We start from the raw sequence: 24,459 nt of genomic DNA, 5'->3' as shown, positions 1-24,459 counted from the left end.
CAGCCTGGACAGGAAGAGATGATAGAATTATATTGAGCCACATGTTGACTACGACAAAAGAGGGAGTCAGCAAGCCATGCGTGGAGATTTTGATGGATACCATAAGAGGAGAGTTTGTTGAGCAGTGCAGGGTGCCATAATCGTGTTGAAGGCATGGGATATGTCAAGGGAGACAACTCTGATCTGTATGACATGGAGGAACTCCATCCATTGTTGTGAAAGTAGAAGCAGCATGTCCATGGTAGAGTGGCCTCGTCTGAATCCAAATTGATCATCTCAGATCAAGCCATTAGAGAAGAGGAAGGATTTATTGTCGGAATGATGGATTCCATGACCTTGCTGATGATTGGGAGCAGGCTGATTGGTCTAGGCGAGTAAGGGTATGACAACTGAAGACGAAATGGGATAAATCTGTGCATGAGACAGAGCAAATTTCTTTGGAAAAATTCCTAGGATCAGTTGATGTCAAAGACAGTAGAGATGGGAGACCAGTCAGTAGAGATGGGAGACCATGTTTGATGGCTGCTTGAAGACCATGTCAGTCGGCCTGAATGAAATGCCTGATTCGTCGACGCTGAGGTGGCTGTCTGAGAACGGCCAGAGAGATGTCCACTTTAACAGAGCCGAATGGAGCAGAGGAAGAATAGCAGACATTTGCAGGGAAGTTAGTCATAAACAAATCCAGAAGATATGATGTACTATTGACTGAGACCCAGAAGTGAACAGATTGTGTCAGTCTCGATGAGTTGCAGAAGTGCCTTGGCAGGTGAGAGAGGTACCCACACCCAGCCAGCTGGCATGCCAATAATTGAAATCACCACATATGATAGAGTTTGGACGAGTGGATAGAAGTTGGTTCATGTTGTCGGAGAGGGGGATGTAAATGGAATCATCGCTGTTTGGTGGACGGTACAACGCACATATAAACAAGAGGTGGGAGCGGAGGGGAAGCCATAGCCAGAGGTACTCCTGGGGGTGTGGTGGAAAGTGAGGAATAGAGTTTTTGACAAAGAAAGCGACTCCGCCACCAGGACGAGGCTCAGGACTATCATACTGGAGGAGAGAGTAACCAGTGAGAAACAATGAGGAGTCAGAGATGTATTGGAAGAAGGTTTCTGCAAAGCAGATTATGTCTGGGATGCTGGTAAGGGATAGGGTTGGTAGGATACGAGCAAGTAGAAAATAGTGGATCGAACAGACAGGGAAGGGATTGACACTGAAGATGGACAAAAGGAACAATTGATGAAATACAGACATCCATTGCAAGCTGGGGTTCTTGAGATTTGCAATTTGGATATACGTTTGAAAACGTTTGAGGAGGGGTGGGATAAAGGCAAGTTGAGAGAATGTAGAAAGGAAGAGATGCAAGTGATGGAATGATTGAGGGATTTATTTGAAAGCAGACTTTTGAAGACGAAAAACAGTGATTATCATTGAATAGAGAATCCAATACAGGAGGAAAAGGAAATTGAAACGTTTGAAATGGCACTGTGAAGACCATCTGGGTAAGTTGTGGCGGTGTATGTAAGGAGTTTGTCGGTACGGTGGGAGAATTTACCTTTGTTTTTTAATTATTATTATTGAAGGTTAGGCAAAAGAAGGGTAAAGCAAAAGCTTGAAGTAAATAACGTTGAGTTGTGTGGTGCATACCTTCACGATCAGAGTAGGAATGCAGAGTGGAAACGGTAAAATTTGAGGAGAGGACGGAAGAGGAAGTAGAAGTGAGGGGTAGTGGGGATGTCAGGGGAGGTGAAAGGTTTGAAGGTTATAAGGAATTAAGTTTTTTTTTTAAAGTTTTTTATTTTAACACACTAAACGGCAGTTATAATTGGGAGCTTTTGAAGGAGAAATGAGGGGACTGGAGAGAAAACAAAAGGGCTTGAAGGTATTAGGGAGAAAAGACGATAAAAAAACGATTGTGGGCTCAAACTAGGAAAATGTAGGCCTCAAAAACCGGTACGAAAAGTCTGACGAATACTCGCAAATTAGCACGAGTTTTAAAATAAAACCAAACTAGAAGCACACCGTAAACACAGAGACAGCAAAATAAACAGCAAACACTCGACAAAACTACTACGAGTCCTTATCTTTGAGGAGTTCTGCACAGTCAAAAAAAGACCGACAAAGCTCAATGAAACGGAACCAAAACAGTTACCCGAATTATATTTTACTAGCCGAAACCCGTGGAACATCCACGGAAGGGAGGATGTGGTGTATGGATAGAGTGTACCATTATGGATGGCATAGGGGATTTGCTTGTCCGAGTAAGAGTTAGGAAGAAAGATAAGAATGAAGAGTGCGTATATGAACAACGATCGCCGACACCGGCACAAATGCATGCTCTGGATTGTCCACTCAGTGGACGGCTTGCTTTCGCCTTCGCCTGTCCAATCAGCGGACGGCTTGCTTCGCCTTCGCCCAGCAGACGCCAATACGATGGCGTCGTAAGATGGTGTCATATCGGCAGTTAATCGGATGCTTTTGGGCCCCAACGTCGGCTAATTCAGATTTTTCGAGTATGGCTGTACGTGATAAACAAAGAGCGCGGTTCGTAGATCGTAAATCCATTAGTGCCGTGGGCATCGGGTCACTGGGTGCGGCGTAAAAGGGATAACAAAGTCGAGTCCTTCCGCTATTATTATATAGATGTTTGTTTTCATCAAGTTTTGTGATTTTCTTCATTTATCAAATAATGTGCAAGTAAATGCAGAGAACTTTGTTGAAAACTTTTTCTTTAATTCAGGAAGAGGGTGAGATGGCTAAGGCAGTGTCTTTTCCAAGAAGTCTCGATGGATTAGCACCAAGGCCGGAATCTCAGAGCTCTTGTGGGGATCTGCAAAGCAATGTGGGTCTTGATGAATGGCTCAAGAGACATCCCGGCTGTGCTGTCGGATTAGGGACCATCGTGCCACCGGTACGCTTCTGCAGGCCAAATGCACCACCTTCAATCAGCGCTCATTTGCGTTATTAACTTTAGTTCTTATTTCAGACATGAAAATCAAAAAGCATAACCTCATCATCTTGTTGTGCATTCTGAGAGGGTGAAATAATGGATTTTTTAGTATGTACCATAGGATGGTGAAATGTGTGTATATATATATATATGTGTGTATATATATATATATATAGAGATGTTGTGGATACCTGGATAATGATGTTGTGGATAATGATGAGTGGATACCAGAGATAACGTTACCGTGTGGCAGGCGGTGCTTATCGCTCCCAGCAAGGTGCAGCAGCAGCTGTATGGGACACCTTGCTGGCGGTTCTCCACTGATGATATGGGGGTCGCATAGTGACTGATATATATACATATATATATATATATTTATTATGCAGTTTGCCTATGATACATTTGTTGGAAGCTTACCTTCTTTTGCATGAGATTCTTGGTTGGTGTCCTTATTCTGTATCGGCTTCTTGTTGTGACCACGTAGACAAGGTCTATGCTCGGAGACATTCACGATAAGCCGAAAAAGAAACGCCATCGCTGCAAGAACCCGAGCAAGTTAGATGTGCGCCGGCTCACGGGTGATGAGAGAGTGCCTGTCGTGAACCGCCGCACTGGCAGAAAGGTGCTTTTACCGATTATATTAATCCGTGTTTGACTGTGTTGAAATGTTATTTTCTACCTCTTTATCTCCCACATTCGTTTTTTTTATAGACATAGAATTATCATTGGGGAAAACATCAAGGGAATAAACGAACAGGAAAGGAGGAGGGAAGGAAACGTTGAAACTCGCAAGCAAGAAGTTTGTATTAATGGGCGGTAATATAGATCATTGGTCAGAATTGGGGATGACGAGATGGTTGTGCACTGTTTGCTTGAAATTCTGGAGGAAAAAGTGAGACAGAACGACTTTTTGGAAGGTGGTTTCATTGATGGGAGAAGTGAGAAATAAAAGTGTACTCTCAGCCTGGATTTTGAAGGTTTAACCAGTAGGGTGTTACTGGAATAACGTGCGCATCTTGCAGTATATTAAGATTGTTGGGGAAATGAGAGAGATGAGGAAGTAATATTGGAGAATTTATGGTAGAAAACAGTGACCTACCTGTGGTGTGACAACAACAGACCTTGCGTCTTGGCCTCATCATGGGATCTTCCAATAATTTTGAGAGCTTGAGATGTCAGAATCCAGGAGAGACAGATGTGATGCTGGGACGCCAACCAATAGTGGGGCGCAGTAATCGATTGAGCTACCGATAAAAAGGCCTTGTAGACTGTGGGTGGGTAGCTCTGATTTTCCAAGGAATTACTTGGATCGATGGATGCCGAATCGTTGTGGGCCAGATTTACTATGTGGTCAGCCGAGCAAAGGCCATGGCTGATTGTGATGCCTGGAAGTTCAAGAGATTGGACCTCTTCCAGTGGATGATCAAGGAATTACATTGGTTTTCTTGGATGATCCTTCCAGAGCGATAGGATGAGACTGATATTTTCCTGAATTGAAGGACATGTTTCATTCATCAGACCAGTGTCTAATAATTTTTAGATCAGCAGAGAGAGATGTGTCTGCCTTGCAAAAGGATGGGGGTGGAAGAGGACACTAGCGCATCCTCAAAAAGAACAGGTCTTCCAGAACATCGGGGAGGCCATTTATATAAAAGAGGAACAAGACTGGCACCAAAAGACTCACTGCCTTGGGGGATACCAGTCAACACTCAGAGAGGCGAGGAGAGGTTCTATTGATGCCAACATGTTGACTGTGAGAGTGAAGAATGGAGTCAGAAATGAAGACGGCATTCTGTGCCAGAGGCAGAGACTGTGTCAAATGTCCAATATATGTCCAGGGAGATGGTCCTAACCTCTTTTTTGAGATTTAAGGTCTCTAACCATTGCTGAGAGGGGTGTGTTTCTCTCTATAATTGTGATTCATTTTGAAAATATGCATTTTGTGTGTTTCCCTGTGTTGCTAGGACAGAATTACGAACTAGGAATGTTCTCTCCTTCCTTGCATTTGTTTTTCCCATTCCCACCTGCCTTCCTATTCTCTCCCCTCTGTCCCACTCTCCCATGTTCTCTGCAACCTATGTCAACCTTCATCCCTATCTGGTTCCGTGTTTTGCTCCGACGAAGAGTTAATACATGGAAGCTCAAAATATCCTTGCTTCCCACGGCAGTTGGCATACTTTGATCAACGTTCTGTTTATTCTTTCCGTGGTTTCTAAGGCAGGTTGACGCCTCAGTATTCTCCCTAGAGCTGTCAAATCTGTGCAACTAAGAGCTCATTACAGTAATAGAAAACCTTCATGCCACATATCATTCGAATATGGGTCCCCACTCTAGGCTGACGCAGCTGCTTCCCATCTTGCTCCGTTGGAGGTGATAGAATCCAAGGCTCTAAGTCTTATTGGCATATCTCAGCAGCAGGCCGAGCCCGAAGGTCTACTTCTCACACACCACAGGCAGGTTCGTGGACTCTCAGTTTTCTATCCCGTCACTTCTGACCTCGCTTCTCTCACCCTGTCATCCTTCTGTTCTCCCACATTCCATCCAGGTTGCCTGTGTTCTTCCAGAACCCCACACCTGGTCACCCTCCTTCAATTCCTAAGCTCAATGCTCATCAATATTATTTCATCCCTCTATTCTGTCTGTGGAACCATCTCCCTGCCCTCCTTTCCTTCAAGAGCATTTCCCTTTGTCACCTTTTGCTTATTGCTGCATCCACCCTTGCACTCGTTGACTGCCTCCCTCCAACCCCCTCCCACCCCTTTTCTTTCTACCACTCAACCACGCATGTGCAGTCTTTGTTCATCTGTTCCCTTTAATCCTCTGTGTACTTGCTGCCTTCTGTTATTTAGCTCCTCCATGTGCTGAGATTTCTGTCACGTCAGTGGCACCTGGTCAAATCTGTCTCTACAACAGATTCCCTTCTGTACCTATCCTCCTCACCTAAATGACAGTCATGTTGGACACTGCTCATGAAAATGCTGAATACCTTTCTAAAAAGTCCAAGGTTCCCAATCCTCACACCCTCCCTGCTCCTCTCCCAGCCGCTCGCCCAAAAACAAACTGCTCTCTGCAGCACATGGACCCCTCCCTCACTAAGTTTGAGAAGTTCCGAGTCTATCTTGACACCTGCTCTGTTTTTTGTTCATAATGGCATTGACACTAATCTTCAAGACATGCACTTTAGCCCTATCCTATCCTATGTCCTCATTCTTTTCAAAAGAAGATGAGAAAATTACAAACAAATAAATAACGAAACTTCTCTTCACGTGCCCTTCCTTGAACATAGCTTTATTTATGTTGTTTTGTGCAGACTGGTGGAGCAATGGCACCTCCCCTGAAAGAGCTTTCTCGCTGGCTGCAGAAAAATCCTGAGTTTGCTGTGCCTGAAGAATGGGGAGAAGTCGTCAAGCAGTCGGTATGGTGACCACTTTTGGTACATCCTGAATTGTCATACGCTTGAAAGAGTTTCTATGATTGTTACACATGTTTTTATTTTACTGTTAATTAAGCACCACATGTGGTTCGGGGTTTATTACATGTGTGGTGAAAGCTGAGCTGTTGTGTTCATCTGTGTTTCTGTTGTATCCCTTGCAATATTTCATGTTAATTCGTTCGTTGTTTTGTGCTAATCATTTTGTTATTTTTGTATTGTTCAAGGCCTGAAGAGCCTTCCCTCTGATAGATTAATGTATCTTGCTATCGTGCTTTTGTCTTGGGTATGTTCCCAGGTGTCTTGCTTCTATTTCCTCAACACTATGCTATTGTCGTGTTCAGGGCTCATTAACATTTTCCACTGAACGGATGGACCGAACTGGCTGTTAACTCCCTTGGACTGCGCTTGAATAATGACGGATCCGTGTGCGTGGGAATCACAAAAAGCGCACGAGAACTCTTGCTCTTTTAAAATGGGGTCTGTTACCGAACACAACCAATAGTGGAAGCTTGACCCGGCGGAGGAATTTGACGATGGGATGGGAGGGAAGGAGTGAAGAAACACATAATCAGTTAATAATTATGTACAAGTGGATAAAATATATCTAAAGAAATCTGAGGCGCCTCACACCGGATTAATTCACAGACGGGTAAAGGGAATGAGAACCGGGTGGGCCTGAGCTCTGCTGTGGAGATGAAGATGGTGAGCGTCACAAAGCAGGGAGATGAGGAAGCAGGCGATTAGGTCAGCGAGGCAGGACGATGGACAGACAAACATATGATATGGCTATACGTATGGCTTATACGTATGATTGTCTTAACCTCAAACCCTAAATATTTTACAACACACCACCCTCCACATGGTGCATATTTAAACAGACAATCCTTTCGATCAGGAGTTCTTAACCTTTTTCCCTGTCAAGACCCCCAACGGATTGCCTACGATGTCCCCATACCCCCTTCGCCAGACTGTTGACTGACCAAGGCTCACCGAAGGTGCACATAGCTAGGGAGGACTGGGGGGCATGTCCCCCTATAATTTTTTTGATTTCTAGGTGCTCTGTGGTGTATTCTGAAGGGTATTTTTACTTTAATTGCCTATTTTGTTTGGATGAAAATTGGTAACTTATTACCCAGAAAATGGGCCAAGTTCGGGGATCTGCGCCTGATTACCAGTCCTATTAGGTTCCAGTGTGACTTCAAAATATTAGTTTTACATATGGATAATTAGGAACAGAACAGGAAAGAAAATCATGAGAATTTTAATCCTATTTATTTCTTTGCTTGTTAACAAAGAAACAAAACAAACTAAACAACTAAAACATGCAAGTTTTATGCAAGCCGTTTTACTTATCGAGTGAGATTGTTGCTGCTGCTTTTGTGCAATCAGAATATGGAATCAGGGCACAGTTCGTGACAACGCCACTCGCATATCATCGGACACATCAAGTCGATTTCTCCACTTTGATTTCAGGTTCAATAATGCAGAGAAACCTGTTTCACAGAGATACGTAGTTGTGAAGGGAACCAACACATTCATTGCCCTCTTCACCAAGCTCGGGTAAGCTGCTATCTGCTCACAACAAAACTGCTTAAAATCCAGCCCAGCCTTTCCGAAATCAGCTTTCTTTCTTTGATCTTCTTGGAACTCGATCAAATCATCCTTCACTAAATCGTTGTCGCTCATCATAGAAATATCAAACGAGAAAGGGTTCTGGATTTCAAACGGAATCCAAACGGATTCCGTGCTAAGATCATCAATATCTGAGACGTAACCCTCAAAATTGGTACATGGACTTTCAAATGGTCCTTGACTTCTTGAAGTATTTCCCCAGGCAATGCCTTTTCATCTTCTCCATCAAGAAGGATATCGCCAAGGATTGGAAAGTTCGCCATGTTCCCGCTTTCAACACGGTGACTCCAAATAGGTAATTTCTTCGTGAATGCCACTAACTTTCCCCTGGCTTGAATAATGTCCACATCCCTTCCTTGCATCGGCATGTTCAAGTCATTGAGGTGACCGAAAATATCGGCCAAATATCCCAGGCTAACAATTAAATGCTCATCTTCAAAACTGTTCGCAAGAGGGGATTGTTGATGCCTGATGAATTCGAGAATTTCTTCCCGAAGTTCCACTACACGTGCGAAAACACGACCACGAGATAGCCAACGTACCTCTGTGTGGTACAGTAAAACACAATGTTCCGCCCCAATCTCATCACAGAATTTTTGAAATAGCCGATGATTTAATGCCCGTCCACGAATAAAGTTGACTGTCTGCACGACTATTACCATCACTTCTTTCAGTTTCTTTGACAACGTTTTGGACGCTATGGAAGAGTTCCTAACGCTACAATAAAGGAAGACTCCACTTTTGTTCCTTGTTCGGTTTATTAAGACTTTAAAAGGGTAGGGCAGTATTTACTAATTCAAGACATTGACTAACTAAGAACGAATCTGAACTTTAAACAAACGCCTCGTTCAGCCGGTCATGGCATGGCACAATCTTCTCCTGCGGTCAGATCTTCCCCCGTCTTCAGCCTCGGTCAGCGCAGCTCTCTTTCTCGAAGTCCCATTTTCCTTATATTATGAATGTTCACTTCCATATATGGTATGGAATTTAAGACTCCGCACAGACCAGATAGTGAGACACTCTGGTTTCTATCATGGAGAGCTCTAAGAGCCTTCCTAGACAGTTGTTATCTGTTTAAATGATGGAGCACCTTTTTCTGTTCCCCACAGGTCATTCTCCTTCTGACCCATCCAACCCAGGAATGTTTCTCTCCAAGTTTCATGAAAAACACATATAAAGAACAAGGAGAATATAAATAATTATATGCCTCCACAACGCCAAGGCTTCGCGATGTAGAACACAGTGTGTGGTCAACACATGTGGAGCTTTCTCAACTTGACCAGACCGACGAACCCAGATTTCTTGCCAATCATGGCAGGAGCTCCGTCCGTGCAAATAGACCCAACCAAATCCCATGTTAACTCATGGCGATCAAAGAACAGTTCGATCAACTTGAACACATCAGCCTCCAATTCTCTGGCGTACAGTGTCGTTGGACAAGGACACCTGACTCAATCGCTTCACAGCATCCTCCCCCAGCACGATTTTAACCACCTCCAACGCACAGGGCTTCACTAGGCTTTCTCCGATTGTGTGGGGCTTCTTTTCCTTGGCAATCGTGTACGAAACTTTGTGGGAGGCTTCCAGAAGAGGCTTCCCAGTGGGAAACAAACCCATGTGATGAAAGAGTTCCTTTCTGATCATAACGAAGTCTTTTCACCTTGAAAGCATCAATGGAGGTGTCATCATGATCCCTGTGTTTGCTTTGGAGGTGCTCTCTCAGTCCTGATGGCTTCAAATTTCCATTGCTCATTACCAAATTGCAAAGCATGCATTGGGGTTTATCAGCTCCATCTCCTTCTTTCACACAGGCAAAGCCAAAGCGAACATCGTCATCATTCCAATTCCGTTTTTTGACAGAAGACATCTTGCAACAAACTGCAAAAGAATAATAAGAAAACAATTAACAAACGCCACAGAAGATAAAACATTATATTAGTCCACGTGAAATAAAGTGTTGGCCACTAACACCTAAAACAACAGAAAGAGATGTACAGAAGATTAAGAAATTCCTCACTATACTACTTCAATGTACCCAATCAATCAACTTTCGCAGCTCAATCAATTTTCACGGACCGGGTGTTTACGGGCACGGATATCCGGGTGTTTTTCACGGACACGGATATCCGGCCGCCCCATTTATGTTATTGCATTATAATGAATGTGAATGCCCTATTTATATTTAAATATACTTTGAAAACTTTGAATATCTTCAGATAAGTAGGCTTACTACTCACTTGTTTTGCAAATGTTTTCACCAAAATGACATTGAGAATGAGGTCGTAATTGCTGTATTTGCCGATATTCGGTTCTTCTCCTGATGTCCTTGTTGTGAAAATCAACCAAATCCACAACTCGTCCCATAGATAGGTTTAATTTCAATTAGATCGTAACATCATCCTGTAAAATACACCATGCAACATATATGTCAGGATCAAGGCATCATATGAGAAAGATTGGATATATCAGTCAATGCAAGCAAGCCTAGAATATAAGTGGGTACGTACCATTCAATTCTACATGTCATTGTATAAAGTCGCAGGAGTGGCCTCGAGTCGCGGACGTCCCGAGGTCTTATAGACACCGCCCAGTGGTTTAAGTGAGCGTCACACCTGGGTTCAACTTACATTTTCACCACATTCTCCCCGCCGTTAGAACTATGCTGCCACTAGGCAGGAAGCGAGCGCGCGTCAGCATTAATAGGTAGAGGAAGTCATTATATCATTATTAGGGTGTCAAAGAAATATCCCTATTGATTCTTGTCTTTGCGCCATTGTGTTATGTTTCGCACACTGTCAAAGCGTCTTTAGGGCTTCCTGGAAAGCGCTATACGAAACAAATCCATTATCAGTAGTACAGGTCAGTCGGTCCATCCGTAGAGGTCAGTGTGGCGAATTACCCTGCCAGCACAGGTTCGGGAACTACCGGGTACGTCGTCCCCAAATCCGGAGTCCCCTGCTTCGGAGTAGCCGCTGGAGGCAGGTGTCGGAGGGGCACCTCAGTGCCCTCACCGCTTCAGGCAGGGGTGTATCAGGCGAAGGGAGGGACGGCAGATGTTCTCTAGGCGCACTCATAGCCTGGTTAGCAAACATGTCCGATACTGGCAGACGATGAGCCTGTGGGTCACAATAGGCTAGTCTCACAGGCCTATGTGCTGGATAAGGTGTACCTTTGCGATATGCAACTCATTACATAAGGTGTACCTTGTCGAAGAGCGAATGTCCATTCGTCGCAATGCAACGCATTTCAGGCAGATGTGTCGATGTGGAAGATGTGTAATCCAGTAAGCCATGTCTATTCGTCGCAAGGCAACACATTACAGGAAGATGTGTCGATATGGAAGATGTGTAAATCAGTAAGCCTCTTTACAGTAAGCTGTAACAGTAAGTAAGATTACATGACAGGAGGCCATGACAGTGTAAGTCAATTACAGTAAGTCTGTACCGGCCTAGGAGTCGTAACAGTAAGGAAGATTACATGACAGGAGGCCACTACAGTAAGTCCATTACAGTAAGTCTGTACCTGCCTTGGCTCCCAAGGGTACATGGTCGATCCATGTTAGGTCCATGTCATGGAATTGCCGAGGGAGAGAATCGATGAGAGCCATAACGAGAGTTACTCGACACCGGCAGCGGCCCTGTTGAATCACGAGACTCGAGCGTCCTCTGACGGCAGCTCATACGCATTACAAACTCTTGTTTCGGCACGCGAATCTACCGTTGGCAGCGATCCTTCGCACGAGACACGAGCGGCCTCTGAAGGCTGCCTGGACGACCGGCATGGCTGATTACGACGACGCCCAAAACGACCGGAACGCGCCTCCCCAGCGGAGCGTGCAGAACCTCCGCGATGCATACGGCAATCCCGTCCTGCAGTACAGCGCTCGGAGGATCGGAGAAGACCGGCTTTACCGGCTGCCGAGAGAACGTCCCGGATGGACGACAAAAACGACCGAAACGCGCCTCTCCAGCGAAGCGCGCAGAACCTCCGGGATGCATATGGCAATCCTGTCCTGCTGTACAGCGCGCGGAGGATCGGAGAAGATCGGCAAACCGAGAGAGAGTCCCGGCTGGACAAACCGTGTTTGTCCCAGCGTTGTCCCGGATGGATTGTCTAGATGTCGAGATGATTGTCATGCTAGATGTCCCGGATGGATTGGCCATCCACGGATGTCCGACCGATCCATCCATTCAACGCCTTCATTGTATGGCACGGATCCAGCCGGACCGCGGATGGATCGACCATCCACGGACGCAAAGACTCAGAGACCCAAAGACAGCCATCGCCCCGGATGGACTGTCCATCCACGGATGTCCGACCAATCCATCCATTCAACACCTTCATTGAATGGCTCGGATCGACCATCCATGGACTCAAAGACTCACTCAAAGACACAAAGACTCACTCAAAGACACAAAGACTCACTCAAAGACACAAAGACATCCATGGACGTCATCCTGGGTCCCCACAAGGGGCGAGGTGGGAGTCGTTATACCGGACGGCATCCGGGCGAGCAACAATAAACTCCTGGGAGGAGGCACGGCGTGATCCCGACGAGCAGTGCGCAATTCGCGCGGAGGAGATGGTTCCACCGAGAGGCGAGTGGTCAGGGTGAGCCGGCCGTGTGAGGCACGGCGTGATCCCGACGAGCAGTGCGCGATCCGCGCGGAGGAGGCGATTCCACCGAGCAGCGAGTGGTCGGAGTGTGCCGGCTCGCGTGGAAGAGGCGATTCCACCGAGCAGCGAGTGGTCGGAGTGTCCGGCCCGTGCGGAGGAGGCGATTCCACCGAGTAGCGAGTGGTCGGAGTGTGCCGGCCGTGTGGAGGCATGGCCGACATGGGAGTCGAGATCACTCGCGTGGGAATCTCATCTCGGGCCGAGGCACGCAAATCTAGGATGATTCTCTCGGACGGAGCCGTTAGCGTTTCGAGCAACCGAGGCTAGTCTCGTCCCTTAGCGGGCCGTCGTTCCGACGGGGTTGCGGCCCAGGATATTTCCCAGTGGCCTCCTTCAGCAGGCGCCTTGCCGGAGTCCGTCATGCCTGCTCCGGCGTTCGGGCCTCAGGAGAGCAGTTTGCGTTTTGACGACGCGGTCCCGCAAAAGGCTTGCGAGGTCCCCATCGCATCCGGTCCTTTTGAGGCAGACCGGCGGCGAGAGTAGTCGGAGCTCCGTAGCTGGAGCTAGCTCGACGGGTCCTCCGCCGGTCATTCTTCTCCGAGGTGGGCCTCGCAGGAGCGCGGAGAATGTCGGGAATGCTCGTCTGTGATCTGCGTTCATCCGGCCATCGCAAGACTCGTGTCCCGCCATTTCCGAAGATCATAATTGAAATTAAGTGTTGTGAAAATCAACCAAATCCACAACTCGTCCCATAGATAGGTTTAATTTCAATTAGATCGTAACATCATCCTGTAAAATACACCATGCAACATATATGTCAGGATCAAGGCATCATATGAGAAAGATTGGATATATCAGTCAATGCAAGCAAGCCTAGAATATAAGTGGGTACGTACCATTCAATTCTACATGTCATTGTATAAAGTCGCAGGAGTGGCCTCGAGTTGCGGACGTCCCGAGGTCTTATAGACACCGCCCAGTGGTTTAAGTGAGCGTCACACCTGGGTTCAACTTACATTTTCACCACAGTCCTAATGGCCTACAATCTCACGTAATGTAGGGCCTACATTACGTGACAGCACATTGAATCAGTGTGAACTTTGACCCGCCCGAATCGCGAGTAAATGTTCTCATTGTCATGTCAATCATGCATTGCAATCGCATGCATACGCCTGGGGCGTATCGTTGATTTATTCGAATTTTATTATAAAATTGAATTTATATTTGTTTGAAATATAATTATACAAATATAATTTGTTTTGAAATATATATATTTATATTTAAATATATATTTATTATACTAGCAACGGTACCCGCCCTTTGGGCGGGGCTTCAATTGGGAGGCCCAAATGAAAAGGCTAAATATCAGAAATTGAAGGCTTTTTTTCTTTCAAACGATTTATATAAACATCCGTTAAATCTCGATCGGTGCAGCCGTTTGTGCGGCACCCGGGAAAATAACGTCATGCGGGAGCAAGTATCAGCAGGATGTGGCAGTGTGGGAGTCCACGTTTCTGATCCTCCTTCATGCCGAAGTAGCCCACCACTTCTCCAAGCATTCCGCTCTTCAGATCCGCCATGACAGATTTAAGCTTGATCCTGAAGACACATGCAGTTAGTCCTCCCGATGTCGTATGTTCTCCCGAAACGTGTTTCCTTCATTGTAAAAACTTCCAAATCAACAGTTAAAAGGATTTTGAGCCGATAGCTGTTACGACCTTGGCAAGATCGATGGAGACAGCGATCTGTTAGCGTATTCACTGCGCAAATAGCTATGTGGAATTCTCTCATGTGGAGATTAAACTAATCATGTTCACAATCGCTATGTCGTATGTACTCTCGATACGTTGTTGATATGTTGAAATGGGTTAGAATTCTCTCAAGCAGGGATTCAACCCGTGTCCTTATAAAAGGTCTTTGTCCGAGGTCACCGAGTTCGATCAGTGCAGCTGTGCAGCGATCGGTGCAGCCGTTTGTGCGGCACCCGGGAAAACAACATCGTCACAATGAGAACAATGAACGTTATGCGAACGCAAATGTTATGCGTGAGTCGAAACCTGAGAATTCTGGAGACTAAAGCTGAAATTGGGAAAACTAAATAGCCTATTTTACTCCTGGAGATCCCAGGATTATCCACCCAAAATATCGTTGAGATCGGTTCAGCCGTTTTTACGGTATCTTCGAACAGACAGACAGACAGACAGACAGACAGACGGACAGACATTTAGTGAATTATAGTAAGATATTTAAAGTTGATATTTCATTGAATTTATTACAATTTATAATTATTATTTATTACGAGTCCCATACCCCCCAGATTTTGGTCCGCATACCCCCAAGGGGTATGGATACCCCAGGTTAAGAACCCCAGCTTTTGATACATTTCCCTGCTTATTCCATTGAGATTGTCTAACCAACCAAACACGGACCATACTATTCTCTACATTTCTAGCTGTACTAAGGTAATCTCTACCCTCTCCCCACAAACGTAATGCTATTTACTGTCCTCGCCTCAAAAAATTATTTAAAATAAAAACTTTATTTTCACTCCATAATGATTCTCTTTTCTACTTGAATGTACTTCTGCTTCTACCCCTCCTCCTCCCCCCCCCCCCCCTTGCTCTTTTCTCTCAAGTGAATGTAGAGTAAATATAAACCCATATTCTTTTTTTTTTATATCATTTTATGAACACATTTACACCCTTTCATCCCTTTCGTAAATGCTACACGTGTTTCTTCTTCTCCAACACTATATATGTGTCGTTGTCTTCTTCAAAACGATTATTTTTCTGAGTTTGCATGCTCTGCACCTGGTCCACCAACCTCCCAATCACAAGCTGTTCAAACACTTGAAATATATGTTTCAATCCTGACAATTGTCACACTCTCACTATCTTTTCCAAAAGGAACATCTGGTAAACCCTCCCATCTACTTTCTTAACAACCCTCTTGAGGAAGTTCAGTCATTCAAACTCCTGGGTCTCGCTCTCAGCCATGATCTTTCTTGGGCAAACCACATTTCATCGTTGGCCTCTAAAGTCTGACACTGACTGGGCATACTCCATCGGGCAAAGTCCTGCCTTGGCACACTTGAGCTCCTATCCATCCGCAGCTTGATGGATCCCCCCCCGCCTCACATGTTATTCAGCTTGATGCCGTGGAAACCAAGGCTTTCAAGATCATTTTAATCTCTTGCAATGAAGCTGAGTCTATGGGCCTATCACTTCACCATCACCGATAGGTCGCTGGTCTCTATCTTCTTCCTCCTCATTTTTAGTCCTGCACCCTTTATATTTTCCATACTGTGTCTCCCCCCCCTCCCCCTAGCCCCCTTCTGTTATCTGCAGGATGCACACAGACCACCAGCAAACACCTCCTCGTGGAACTGCCAAAATCCAGAACCACTGCTCACCTCCACTCATTTCGTCCTCTTTTTCGCTGCCTGTGGAACCAACTTCCACACAGTCTTCAATCTCATTCTTTCCTCCAGGTCTTAACGACAGCTGTTCACCACCATCTCAAATCAACCCCGCATCAAAATAATGATGTTTTCTGCACCTGTTAAACCACTCCTCCCATCCCCGCCTCCCACCCTTCCTAAAATTTTGCTTAGGTATCCATATTGTCCACCCCATTTTCTCCCCTATCCCTCATCGTTACCTGCATCCCGTGTTTGTCCATCTCCGTCAATTTTCTACTTCCACCCTGCTGTTGGCATTTCTCCCTTCTCCTGCTGTTCCTTTTGTTATGTTGCATCCTGATCCATTCAGTGTTCTAGCTCTTCCACCAGCGTTAATTTTGACACAGAAAAGTGGGACAGAAGCTCGTTTCCTGATGGAGGGCATCGTAGTTGGGGTGAAATCCGTGATAAAGGTGATTTTCTGTTGCCAAGGCAATATGGCTGCCGAGGCAGTTTCGTTGGCTAAGGAGTACAATCTTGGATGGATCTACACTCCGATGCAGAATACTCGAATGTCTTATTACCCCAGTAAGCTGGTACTCGTTTTGCTGACCTCGGATGGGTGACAAGCTGTGTCAACCCACCTGGTGTTAATTCAACGGCATGACAGGGGCTTGAACTCTGGACCATGAGATCTCAAGCCAGCCACCTTGATTGTTAAGCCAACACCAGGATTCTACCCATACTAACCCCATAATAAATGCTTAGACCCAAATGACGTCCCTATATTTATGCAATAAACCGATGACTCCAAAGTTAAAACATGCTGAAATATAATATACCTTTGTCTTCACCCTGCGCCCTAAGTGCTCTTCCCTTTTTTCCTCACCCATCACCCCCTCTGCCATCAACCACCACCCCTACCCCCAGCCACCTCCCCTATCCATTTCCCGTCACCTACCAAATCCTATCCCTCTGCCACAGCCGCCACCCCTACCCCTCTGCCATCAGCCGCCACCCCTACCCCTCTGCCATCAGCCGCCACCCCTACCCCTCTGCCATCAGCCGCCACCCATATCCCTCTGCCATCAGCCGCCACCCATATCCCTCTGCCATCAGCCGCCACCCCTACCCCTCTGCCATCAGCCGCCACCCATATCCCTCTGCCATCAGCCGCCACGCCTCCCCCTCTGCCATCAACCCACACCCCTTTCCCTCTGCCATCGCCCGCCACCCCTCCCCCTGCCATCACCTGCCACCCATACCCCTCTGCCATTTAACCCACACCGCTACCCCTCTGCTGTCACCCGCCTCTGCTACCCCTCTGCGACAGGGCTGTATTAATGTAGTTTTAAATGAAGAAGCACAAAGCAAATGGTTTTAATATGGTTCTTTCGGTGCAAATTAAAAATTCATACCAATTTTATTTTGGCTGTTTCCCTCAGGGCTTCCTGCCTGATGCAATGTTTGAACGTGTCCTTTCGGGCCCTGTGGTACCAGAAGCTGGAGCACGACGTCGAGGACGCCGACCGAAAAGCGAGTTGCTTTCCCCCGTGTCGTCCAAGCCCAAGCCTATAATTGCTGCTGGGTTAGGAACGACCACAACGGGTAGTTTGTTTGGGACAAGCATTGACTTTTCAAATCTCACTGGACTCCAGGGCTTGCAACTAGCAGGTCTCATGGGCTTTCCCACTGCACTTGGGACAGCAGGCAGTGGAACCCTTTCTGACGAAGCTAAATCTGCCATGTTGCCCATGATGCTGCCAGCCATGACGGGAACAGGACTGCAGTCTGTGTTTGGCAGTCTCCTTTGTCCGATATCAGATGGTGCGGGCAAACAGGCAGTAAAATCTATAAGCACTGATGGACACACGGCAGAAAAGAGCAGCCTTAGAGGGGAAGAGTCGACCGCAGGTGCTGCAGCAGCAGCCGCGGCTGCAATGGCTGCAGCTTCTATGGTCGTGGCTGGTTGCACCACATCGACTGTGGTCAGCGGAAGTGCTCTGACAGGCGGTCCGCTAGCAACTTTAAACCCTTTTCTCTTGCCTCCAGGTTTGCTATATCCTTCTGTGTTTCCCCTACAAGGCCTTGGTGCTTCCCTGCCTGACTTCACCCAGGCCACCGCACACAGCCTGCTGCAGAATCCAGATGTCAGCAATGCAATCGGAGCTGGACCTTCATGCAGTACTTCTGCTGAGACTACGACGGAAGAGCTGAAGAACATGACGGAGGAGCAGAGGAACAGCGTTGAAAAGACAAAGTCGGTCAAAGAGAAGCTAGTTCCTCCAGATGATGACGAAGATGATGATGAAGATGAGGACGATGACGACGACGACGATGACGACGACGACGACGACGACGACGACGACGACGAGGATTGCAATGATAATTCTCCTGATGATAGCAGTGATGATGAATTATTGAATAAGTTGACTGCATCGATAACTGAAGAGGATTCCACACTTCCTGATGATTCTGAGTCCGACATTGAATGAAGGAACTTGTCTTCAATCTAGTCGTGCCCTCAAGCATGAGCAGGTGTACCAACCAGCTCAACACCAAGTCCGAGTTCCTTACAGACCGTTTTCTGTGGCACTTTCATCCTTAATGTCATCTTGCATTTCTCCAACTGGTCATGAAATATGGGGTTAAACGATGTTGATGTTTGTAATGTGCTCTTTCACGTGCCCTTTCATCCTTTATTTTTCTAATTTTGCTACTGATTTGAATTATTTTTCCCTCCTTTCCCCTAAGTACGTGTTGACATTTTTTTTTCTGCCATCGCAACCTCAGCGATGAGGATATATTGTGGGACGAGTGTTGCGTCGAATGGAAGTCGGGGAAGGGGAGGAGAGGGGGTTGGAGGGTCGGAAGTGGTTTAATAGTTTAATAATTGACACATTGGGATGAAATGGTGTCTCGATCGATGCGGTCTGAGCAGAGATGGTATGTTCAAGGAATGGTCAGTATTTTATCTTTGAAACTGCCTTTTCTTGTGATAGAGGACGTTGTAGGACTGGAGCAAGTTATCCATTGTTCTGTTACTACTGCTTGGCAGAAATATTTTGTTAAACGTGGATTTATTTTTTTTGTTATTATTTTATTTTTTGCCCTCGTGCTGCAGACTATGGTGTAGTGAAGCACTGTATTAAGGTGGAAATCTCTACATGTGTATATCCAATGCCTCCTGGCTTGGGGTGTTCTTAGGGGTTTAAGGTGAGCTGGCTGTTTTGTAGGCAATGGATTGAATAATGGAAATTGAGAGAATCATCCTGAGCATTGTAATACCATTGTTATTCCTTTTAAATTTGGTGGACCACCATAATGTGACTGCAGCAATAACTTTAGGCAGCTACCAAATGTGTCACAAGGTGTATTCTAGCTTCAACCCCCCCCCCCTCCCCCCACCCCAGCCCCACCTTCCCCGGGCAGAACTCGCTGTCTCGGCCTCGGCATCGAAAATGAATTGTATTTGGAGTGGCTGGTGGAGCATACCACCCCGTGTCCGCACAGCCGTAATCTCTGCACTCTTAAAACTAATTCAGGTACTTTTGTTTTGTGTGGCGCCCTGTTCTCTTGCTAGGGAGCCGTGGTCTTGGCAGGGTTTTGTGTTTGTTTTTGTGTTTTGTGCGTGTATGAAGTTTCGATTTTATATGGGCGTATATGGCCAGCCCTTCGCTTATACACTGAGTTTCTTCTTCTTCTTCGTTGTAATTGGAGGGAGAGGAAGGGAAAAAATAACCCCTCTGGACCTGCTGCATCTGGTTGGAGAGGGGGGAGAGGAAAGAACCTTGCTGAAACCCACATGCTGCACCACCAATTGCCTTCTCACACCACAAAACTGATTTATTTATTACCTCATGATGAAGTCGTACGCCTTGCAATGGCAGGACGTCGCACGAGTCCAGTTTGGGAGCGACTCTCCAGGAAGCTTCCTCCACATGACGATCATGTATGATACAGGTGTACATTGTAGCTTGGATTAGCGGTTAACCTAAAATAAAAGTTTGACCACACTGCAAATACACGATATGAATGTTTAATAACCGTTTTTGCTTCCCCCCTCCATGAGCACAACCATAATTAGGTTTATTGAACGGCGGTGACTGGCAAACGATTGTGTGCTATCTTCTAGTTTCAGACATTGAATGTGTATTTGCTTGCCACTCTGTGTGTCCCCCCCCCCCCCCCCCTCCACTTCCCAGCCTCCACATCCCCTAACCCTACTCCCATTCCCAACCTTATTCTCTTCCTGCTCCTTTGACCTTACCCCTTCTGTGCACATCCTGTGCTCATTCCCCACAGCTGACTTAGTTCTGGATGACATGAACTGTCACATCAGATTATTTGCCTAAAATAGTCAACACAGCATTTGGAAGCTGTTGGCTTTGTTCAAAGCGGCTGCTCTATTGACCTGGATTTTTGTTCGCCATCGTTTGACTCCTTCGTCTTGATGTTCGTCGTCCCGCCCCTCAATGGCCTGTATCGTCTCCTTTCATTCTGATACGCCGTCAAAACACCATTGATGGTTTTCCTTTTTCGATCCGTTGAATGAGTGAGACTTGAAGCCAAGGGCCGCAGAGGCCCTGCTTTTCACGGGCAGGTATTTTGGACGTGATCTGCCCATGTGCCTGTCGGCCCAGTTGCTTTACTTCCCCGTGTTGCAAGGTGGAGGTCAGACTACATGCATTGGGGTAGCATTTGTAATTTATTTCTGAATTGTAGATCTGAATCTCTAGGAGCTGATATTTTTTATTAAACCTTTTTTTTTTTGCCAACAGTCTCATGTGCATTGATTGCGGATGCGGTTTATCTTGGTCACTGCTGCACACCTTGACGAGTATTCCTCAAGATATCAGGATACTTGCTAGAGGTCTTCTGGCAGAGAAAGCTGTGTTGGCAATGGATGGCACTTGCGGACATCTTTTGCACCGACGAACGATTCGCAATTACATTACTGGCCAGATTGGTCAGGGCCAAAGCAAACCTGAGACGGTCATTTCACAGCAGTTGTGATGATTTTTTAAGCTGTGAAGCTCCTTCAATATTTGCCTATGTTCTTCCTTCCATTCGTCCATCAAAAAATGAAGAAGAAGAACCTTTCTAACCCACCGTGTTTAATTCTAATGGGTTCTAAAGTGTAATTCTTAAGGGATCCAATGGGTAATTCAAATGGTTTGCAAGAGGTCCTTTTATAAGAATTTCTAAAAAGTAATTTTAATGGGTTCTAAAGTGTAATTCAAAATGGTAATTCCAACGTGTTCTGAAGGGTAATTCCAATGGATTATAAAAGGTAATTCTAAAGGTTAATTCCAATGGGTTCAAAAGGCTTCTTTCTGAAGGGTAATTCTAATGGGTTTCTTTCGTTTCTCGACTTTGCTTATTTCATATTAAAATTGCCAAACTGAACTGCTTCCTTCAGACACGGGTGCGATTATTACTTGCAAAATCGAAGATTTTTGAAGTGTATTGGTCGGTTGCGTTTGTGGTTCTGTCTGTCTGTCTGTCTGTCTGTCTGTCTGTTTGTTTGTCACTGGCCTACAGGTCACAATTCTAAGCCGATCGTCACGAAACTTCACCAAGTTGTATAGGTCGTCCCAATTGAGAAGCCTATTTTGGGGGGTCAAAAGGTCAACATAGGCCAAAGGTCACCAACTTTGCCAAATTTCTAAAATCCTCAATTTTCATCCGATTGACTTGAAATTTAAAGAGGACTTGCATATCAGGTCACTGAATTCAACCACCAAGTATATTTGAGGTCAACATAGGCCAAAAGGTCAACATAGGCCAAATTTCTGAAATCCTCAATTTTCATCCGATTGACTTGACATTTGAAGAGAACTTGCATATCTGGTCACTGAATTCAACCACCAAGTATTTTTGAGGTCAACATAGGCCAAAAGGTCAACATAGGCCAAATTTCTAAAATCCTCAATTTTCATCCAATTGACTTGACATTTGAAGATGACTTGCATATCTCGTCACTGAATTCAACCACAAATTATATTTTAGCTGAACATAGGCCAAAAGGTCAACATAAGCCGAATTTCTAAAATCACCAATTTTCATTTGATTGACTTGAAATTCTAAGAGGATTTACATATATGGTCGCTGAATTCAACCACCAACTATTTTTGAGGTCAACATAGGCCAAAAGGACAACATAGGCCAAAGGCCAACAACCTTTTCAAATTTCTAAAATCCTCAATTTTCATCCGATTGACTTGAGCTTTGATCAAGATTGTCAATTTTAATCTTGATGAAATGGACAATTTGCTGTATCAATGGAATTTTTTTTCTTGGGGGTGGGGAGTGGATTTTGCAAGTATCGTGCTCCGCATGACGTCTTCTTGTTTGTTTATTTATTTTCAGTACGGTATTTTAAAATGCCAAATCCGATTGATTATGCAGGAGGAAATTAGAGGTAACATTTTTATTGATTCCAATGTACTGTAAGGTGTTCCAAAAAGACCCGGACAACTTTGGTTGTTCATATATTTAGAACCACAATGATAGACGACACCTTTTGGTGTGTATGTTACAGAAACTCAGTTTTGTGCACACCATCAATACACTTCAATGTGAGCTCCGTTTGTCATGCGCTGGATATCAAGACGGTACACGAGTTCTTGCCATGTTCGGCTCGGCATGTTTGCGTCCAACAGTACGCATGCTGCAGCTGTGATCCAAGACTGAAGATCCTGCTGGTTTGCCACCTTGGTATTGTCGACAACAACTTTGATAAACCCCACAGAAAAAAATGATGGGGGCTTATGTCTCGTGATTGTGGGGACAAGGCTGGTCTGTCTCGACCAATCCAGCGACCTGGAATTTTTAAATTCAGGACGGCTCAAAGGACTAAAGCCCAATAAGGGCGAGTGCTGTCCTGTAGAAAAATGATATCGGGTTGCAGGTCTTCAATCTGTGGGAATGTGAATCCTTCCAATATGTTCATGCAAATGGTTGAAGTCACTGTATCTGGAAAGAAAAATGGACCCACCAAGCGGTCATGGAGAAGGCCACACCACACATTGACCTTTGGACTGGCGCGTATGTGTTCAATGACCACGTGGGGGTTTTCAGAACCCCTGATCCTCACATTGTGCTGGTTGACCTTCCCCGATACATGAAAGCAAGCTTCGTCTATGAACATGACCTTTTTCAGGTAATCTCCGTCATCCTCTAAGTGACTGAGCATTTCCAAGACAGATGCCTTGCATTTGTGTCCGTCATTTGGTTTGATTTCCTGCAGAATCTGCACCTTGTAGGCACAAAGCTTCAGTCTTTTATGCAAAATCCTGTGTGCAGTGGTGGTTTGTCATCCCAATTCTCTGCACATCGGATTGATTTTCTCGGACTTTGATGAAATGATTCACGAACTCGTTCAACATCTGCTGCACTTGTGCTTGATTGACCGGTACTTTTCTATTTCTGACAACTTCCAGTCATCTTAAACCTCTTGTACCACTCTCTGATTCTACTCGGTGATGGCGGATTCCTCCCATACCTTGTTATGAAATTACGCTGAACTTAGATGTCGGATTTCATCTCGATGAACAATTAGACGCACTGAGCTTTCTGCTGTGGAGTCACCATGTTGTTTTAAATTAAACCAAGAGACCTGAAAATAAATAAAACTTTACGAGTTTCTGCATCATATAAAACAAGGTGTATCGTTGTATTATTTGTAGTACTAAAAATAGTAACAATCAAAGTTGTCTAGGTCTATTTGGAACACCCTGCAAGTGATATTACTTTTGTTCTTAGAAGTGTCCTTGGAAAAACGCCACGATTCGCTGTCTTAACACGGATATACACGTTAACACAGAATTTGCCGAAGGTGGAAAAAAAATGAAGTCGCTACAACCTCCATTGTGTGACCCTTTATCCTCCTGCCAAGATTGGATACGTAACGACTGAAAGTATCACGGTGAAAAAGACACAGAAAGACAAGTAATTGCGTATTTTGGAAGCACTATGATTGTAATAGCCTCGACCACCATGATTAATGTGACACGTCACACTCACACGATTCAGCCTTGAGAAATAATGTTTATTATGAACAAAAACCTTCTTGTGTATTGGCCACAGCCCACGTATTCAATCGTTCCTGAAAAGAAAAACAACCCGGCTTAGGAACATGAAGCAAAAACATGCCGCGCACGCGCGTGGTGGCGTGTGTGTGTGTGTGTGTAGATATATGTATGCGTGTGTGTGTGTGTGTGTGTAGATATATGTATGCATAGATATATGTATGCATATATAGATATATGGGTATATATGTGTGTGTATGTATGTATGTATGTATGTATATATATATATATATATATATATATATATATATATCTATCTATATATCTATCTATATATATATATATATATTGTTGCTCATCCGTTGCCGGCCTTCTCCCCTTACCAAGGGGG

The 24,459-nt window shown here is 45.2% G+C and overlaps 1 protein-coding gene across 9 annotated transcripts in view; it reads left to right on the top strand.

Moving 5' to 3' along the window:
• Window positions 1-20,813, top strand: part of LOC137434125 (chromodomain-helicase-DNA-binding protein 9) — a 353,801-nt gene extending 332,988 nt beyond the window's left edge. For 5 of the 9 annotated variants that reach the window (XM_068126815.2, XM_068126819.2, XM_068126820.2 and 2 more), the window contains 5 exons: window positions 2,744-2,914; window positions 3,438-3,575; window positions 5,288-5,410; window positions 6,264-6,368; window positions 17,481-20,813. In XM_068126815.2, the coding sequence (XP_067982916.2) occupies window positions 2,744-2,914; window positions 3,438-3,575; window positions 5,288-5,410; window positions 6,264-6,368; window positions 17,481-18,530 (1,587 nt within the window). In that variant the 3' untranslated portion in view covers window positions 18,531-20,813. The remainder of the gene's footprint in view (window positions 1-2,743; window positions 2,915-3,437; window positions 3,576-5,287; window positions 5,411-6,263; window positions 6,369-17,480) is intronic. The other 4 variants (XM_078785749.1, XM_068126821.2, XM_068126822.2 and 1 more) reach the window with 3 other exon arrangements.
• The last annotated feature ends 3,646 nt before the right edge of the window (window positions 20,814-24,459 follow it).

The sequence above is a fragment of the Myxine glutinosa genome, chromosome 10 (genome assembly GCF_964187855.1).
Source record: "Myxine glutinosa chromosome 10, kmMyxGlut1.1, whole genome shotgun sequence".
In the NCBI taxonomy this organism is placed as follows: Eukaryota; Metazoa; Chordata; class Myxini; order Myxiniformes; family Myxinidae; genus Myxine; species Myxine glutinosa.
Note: the sequence above shows the minus strand (reverse complement) of the source record. Positions and strands in the feature narration are given on the sequence as shown.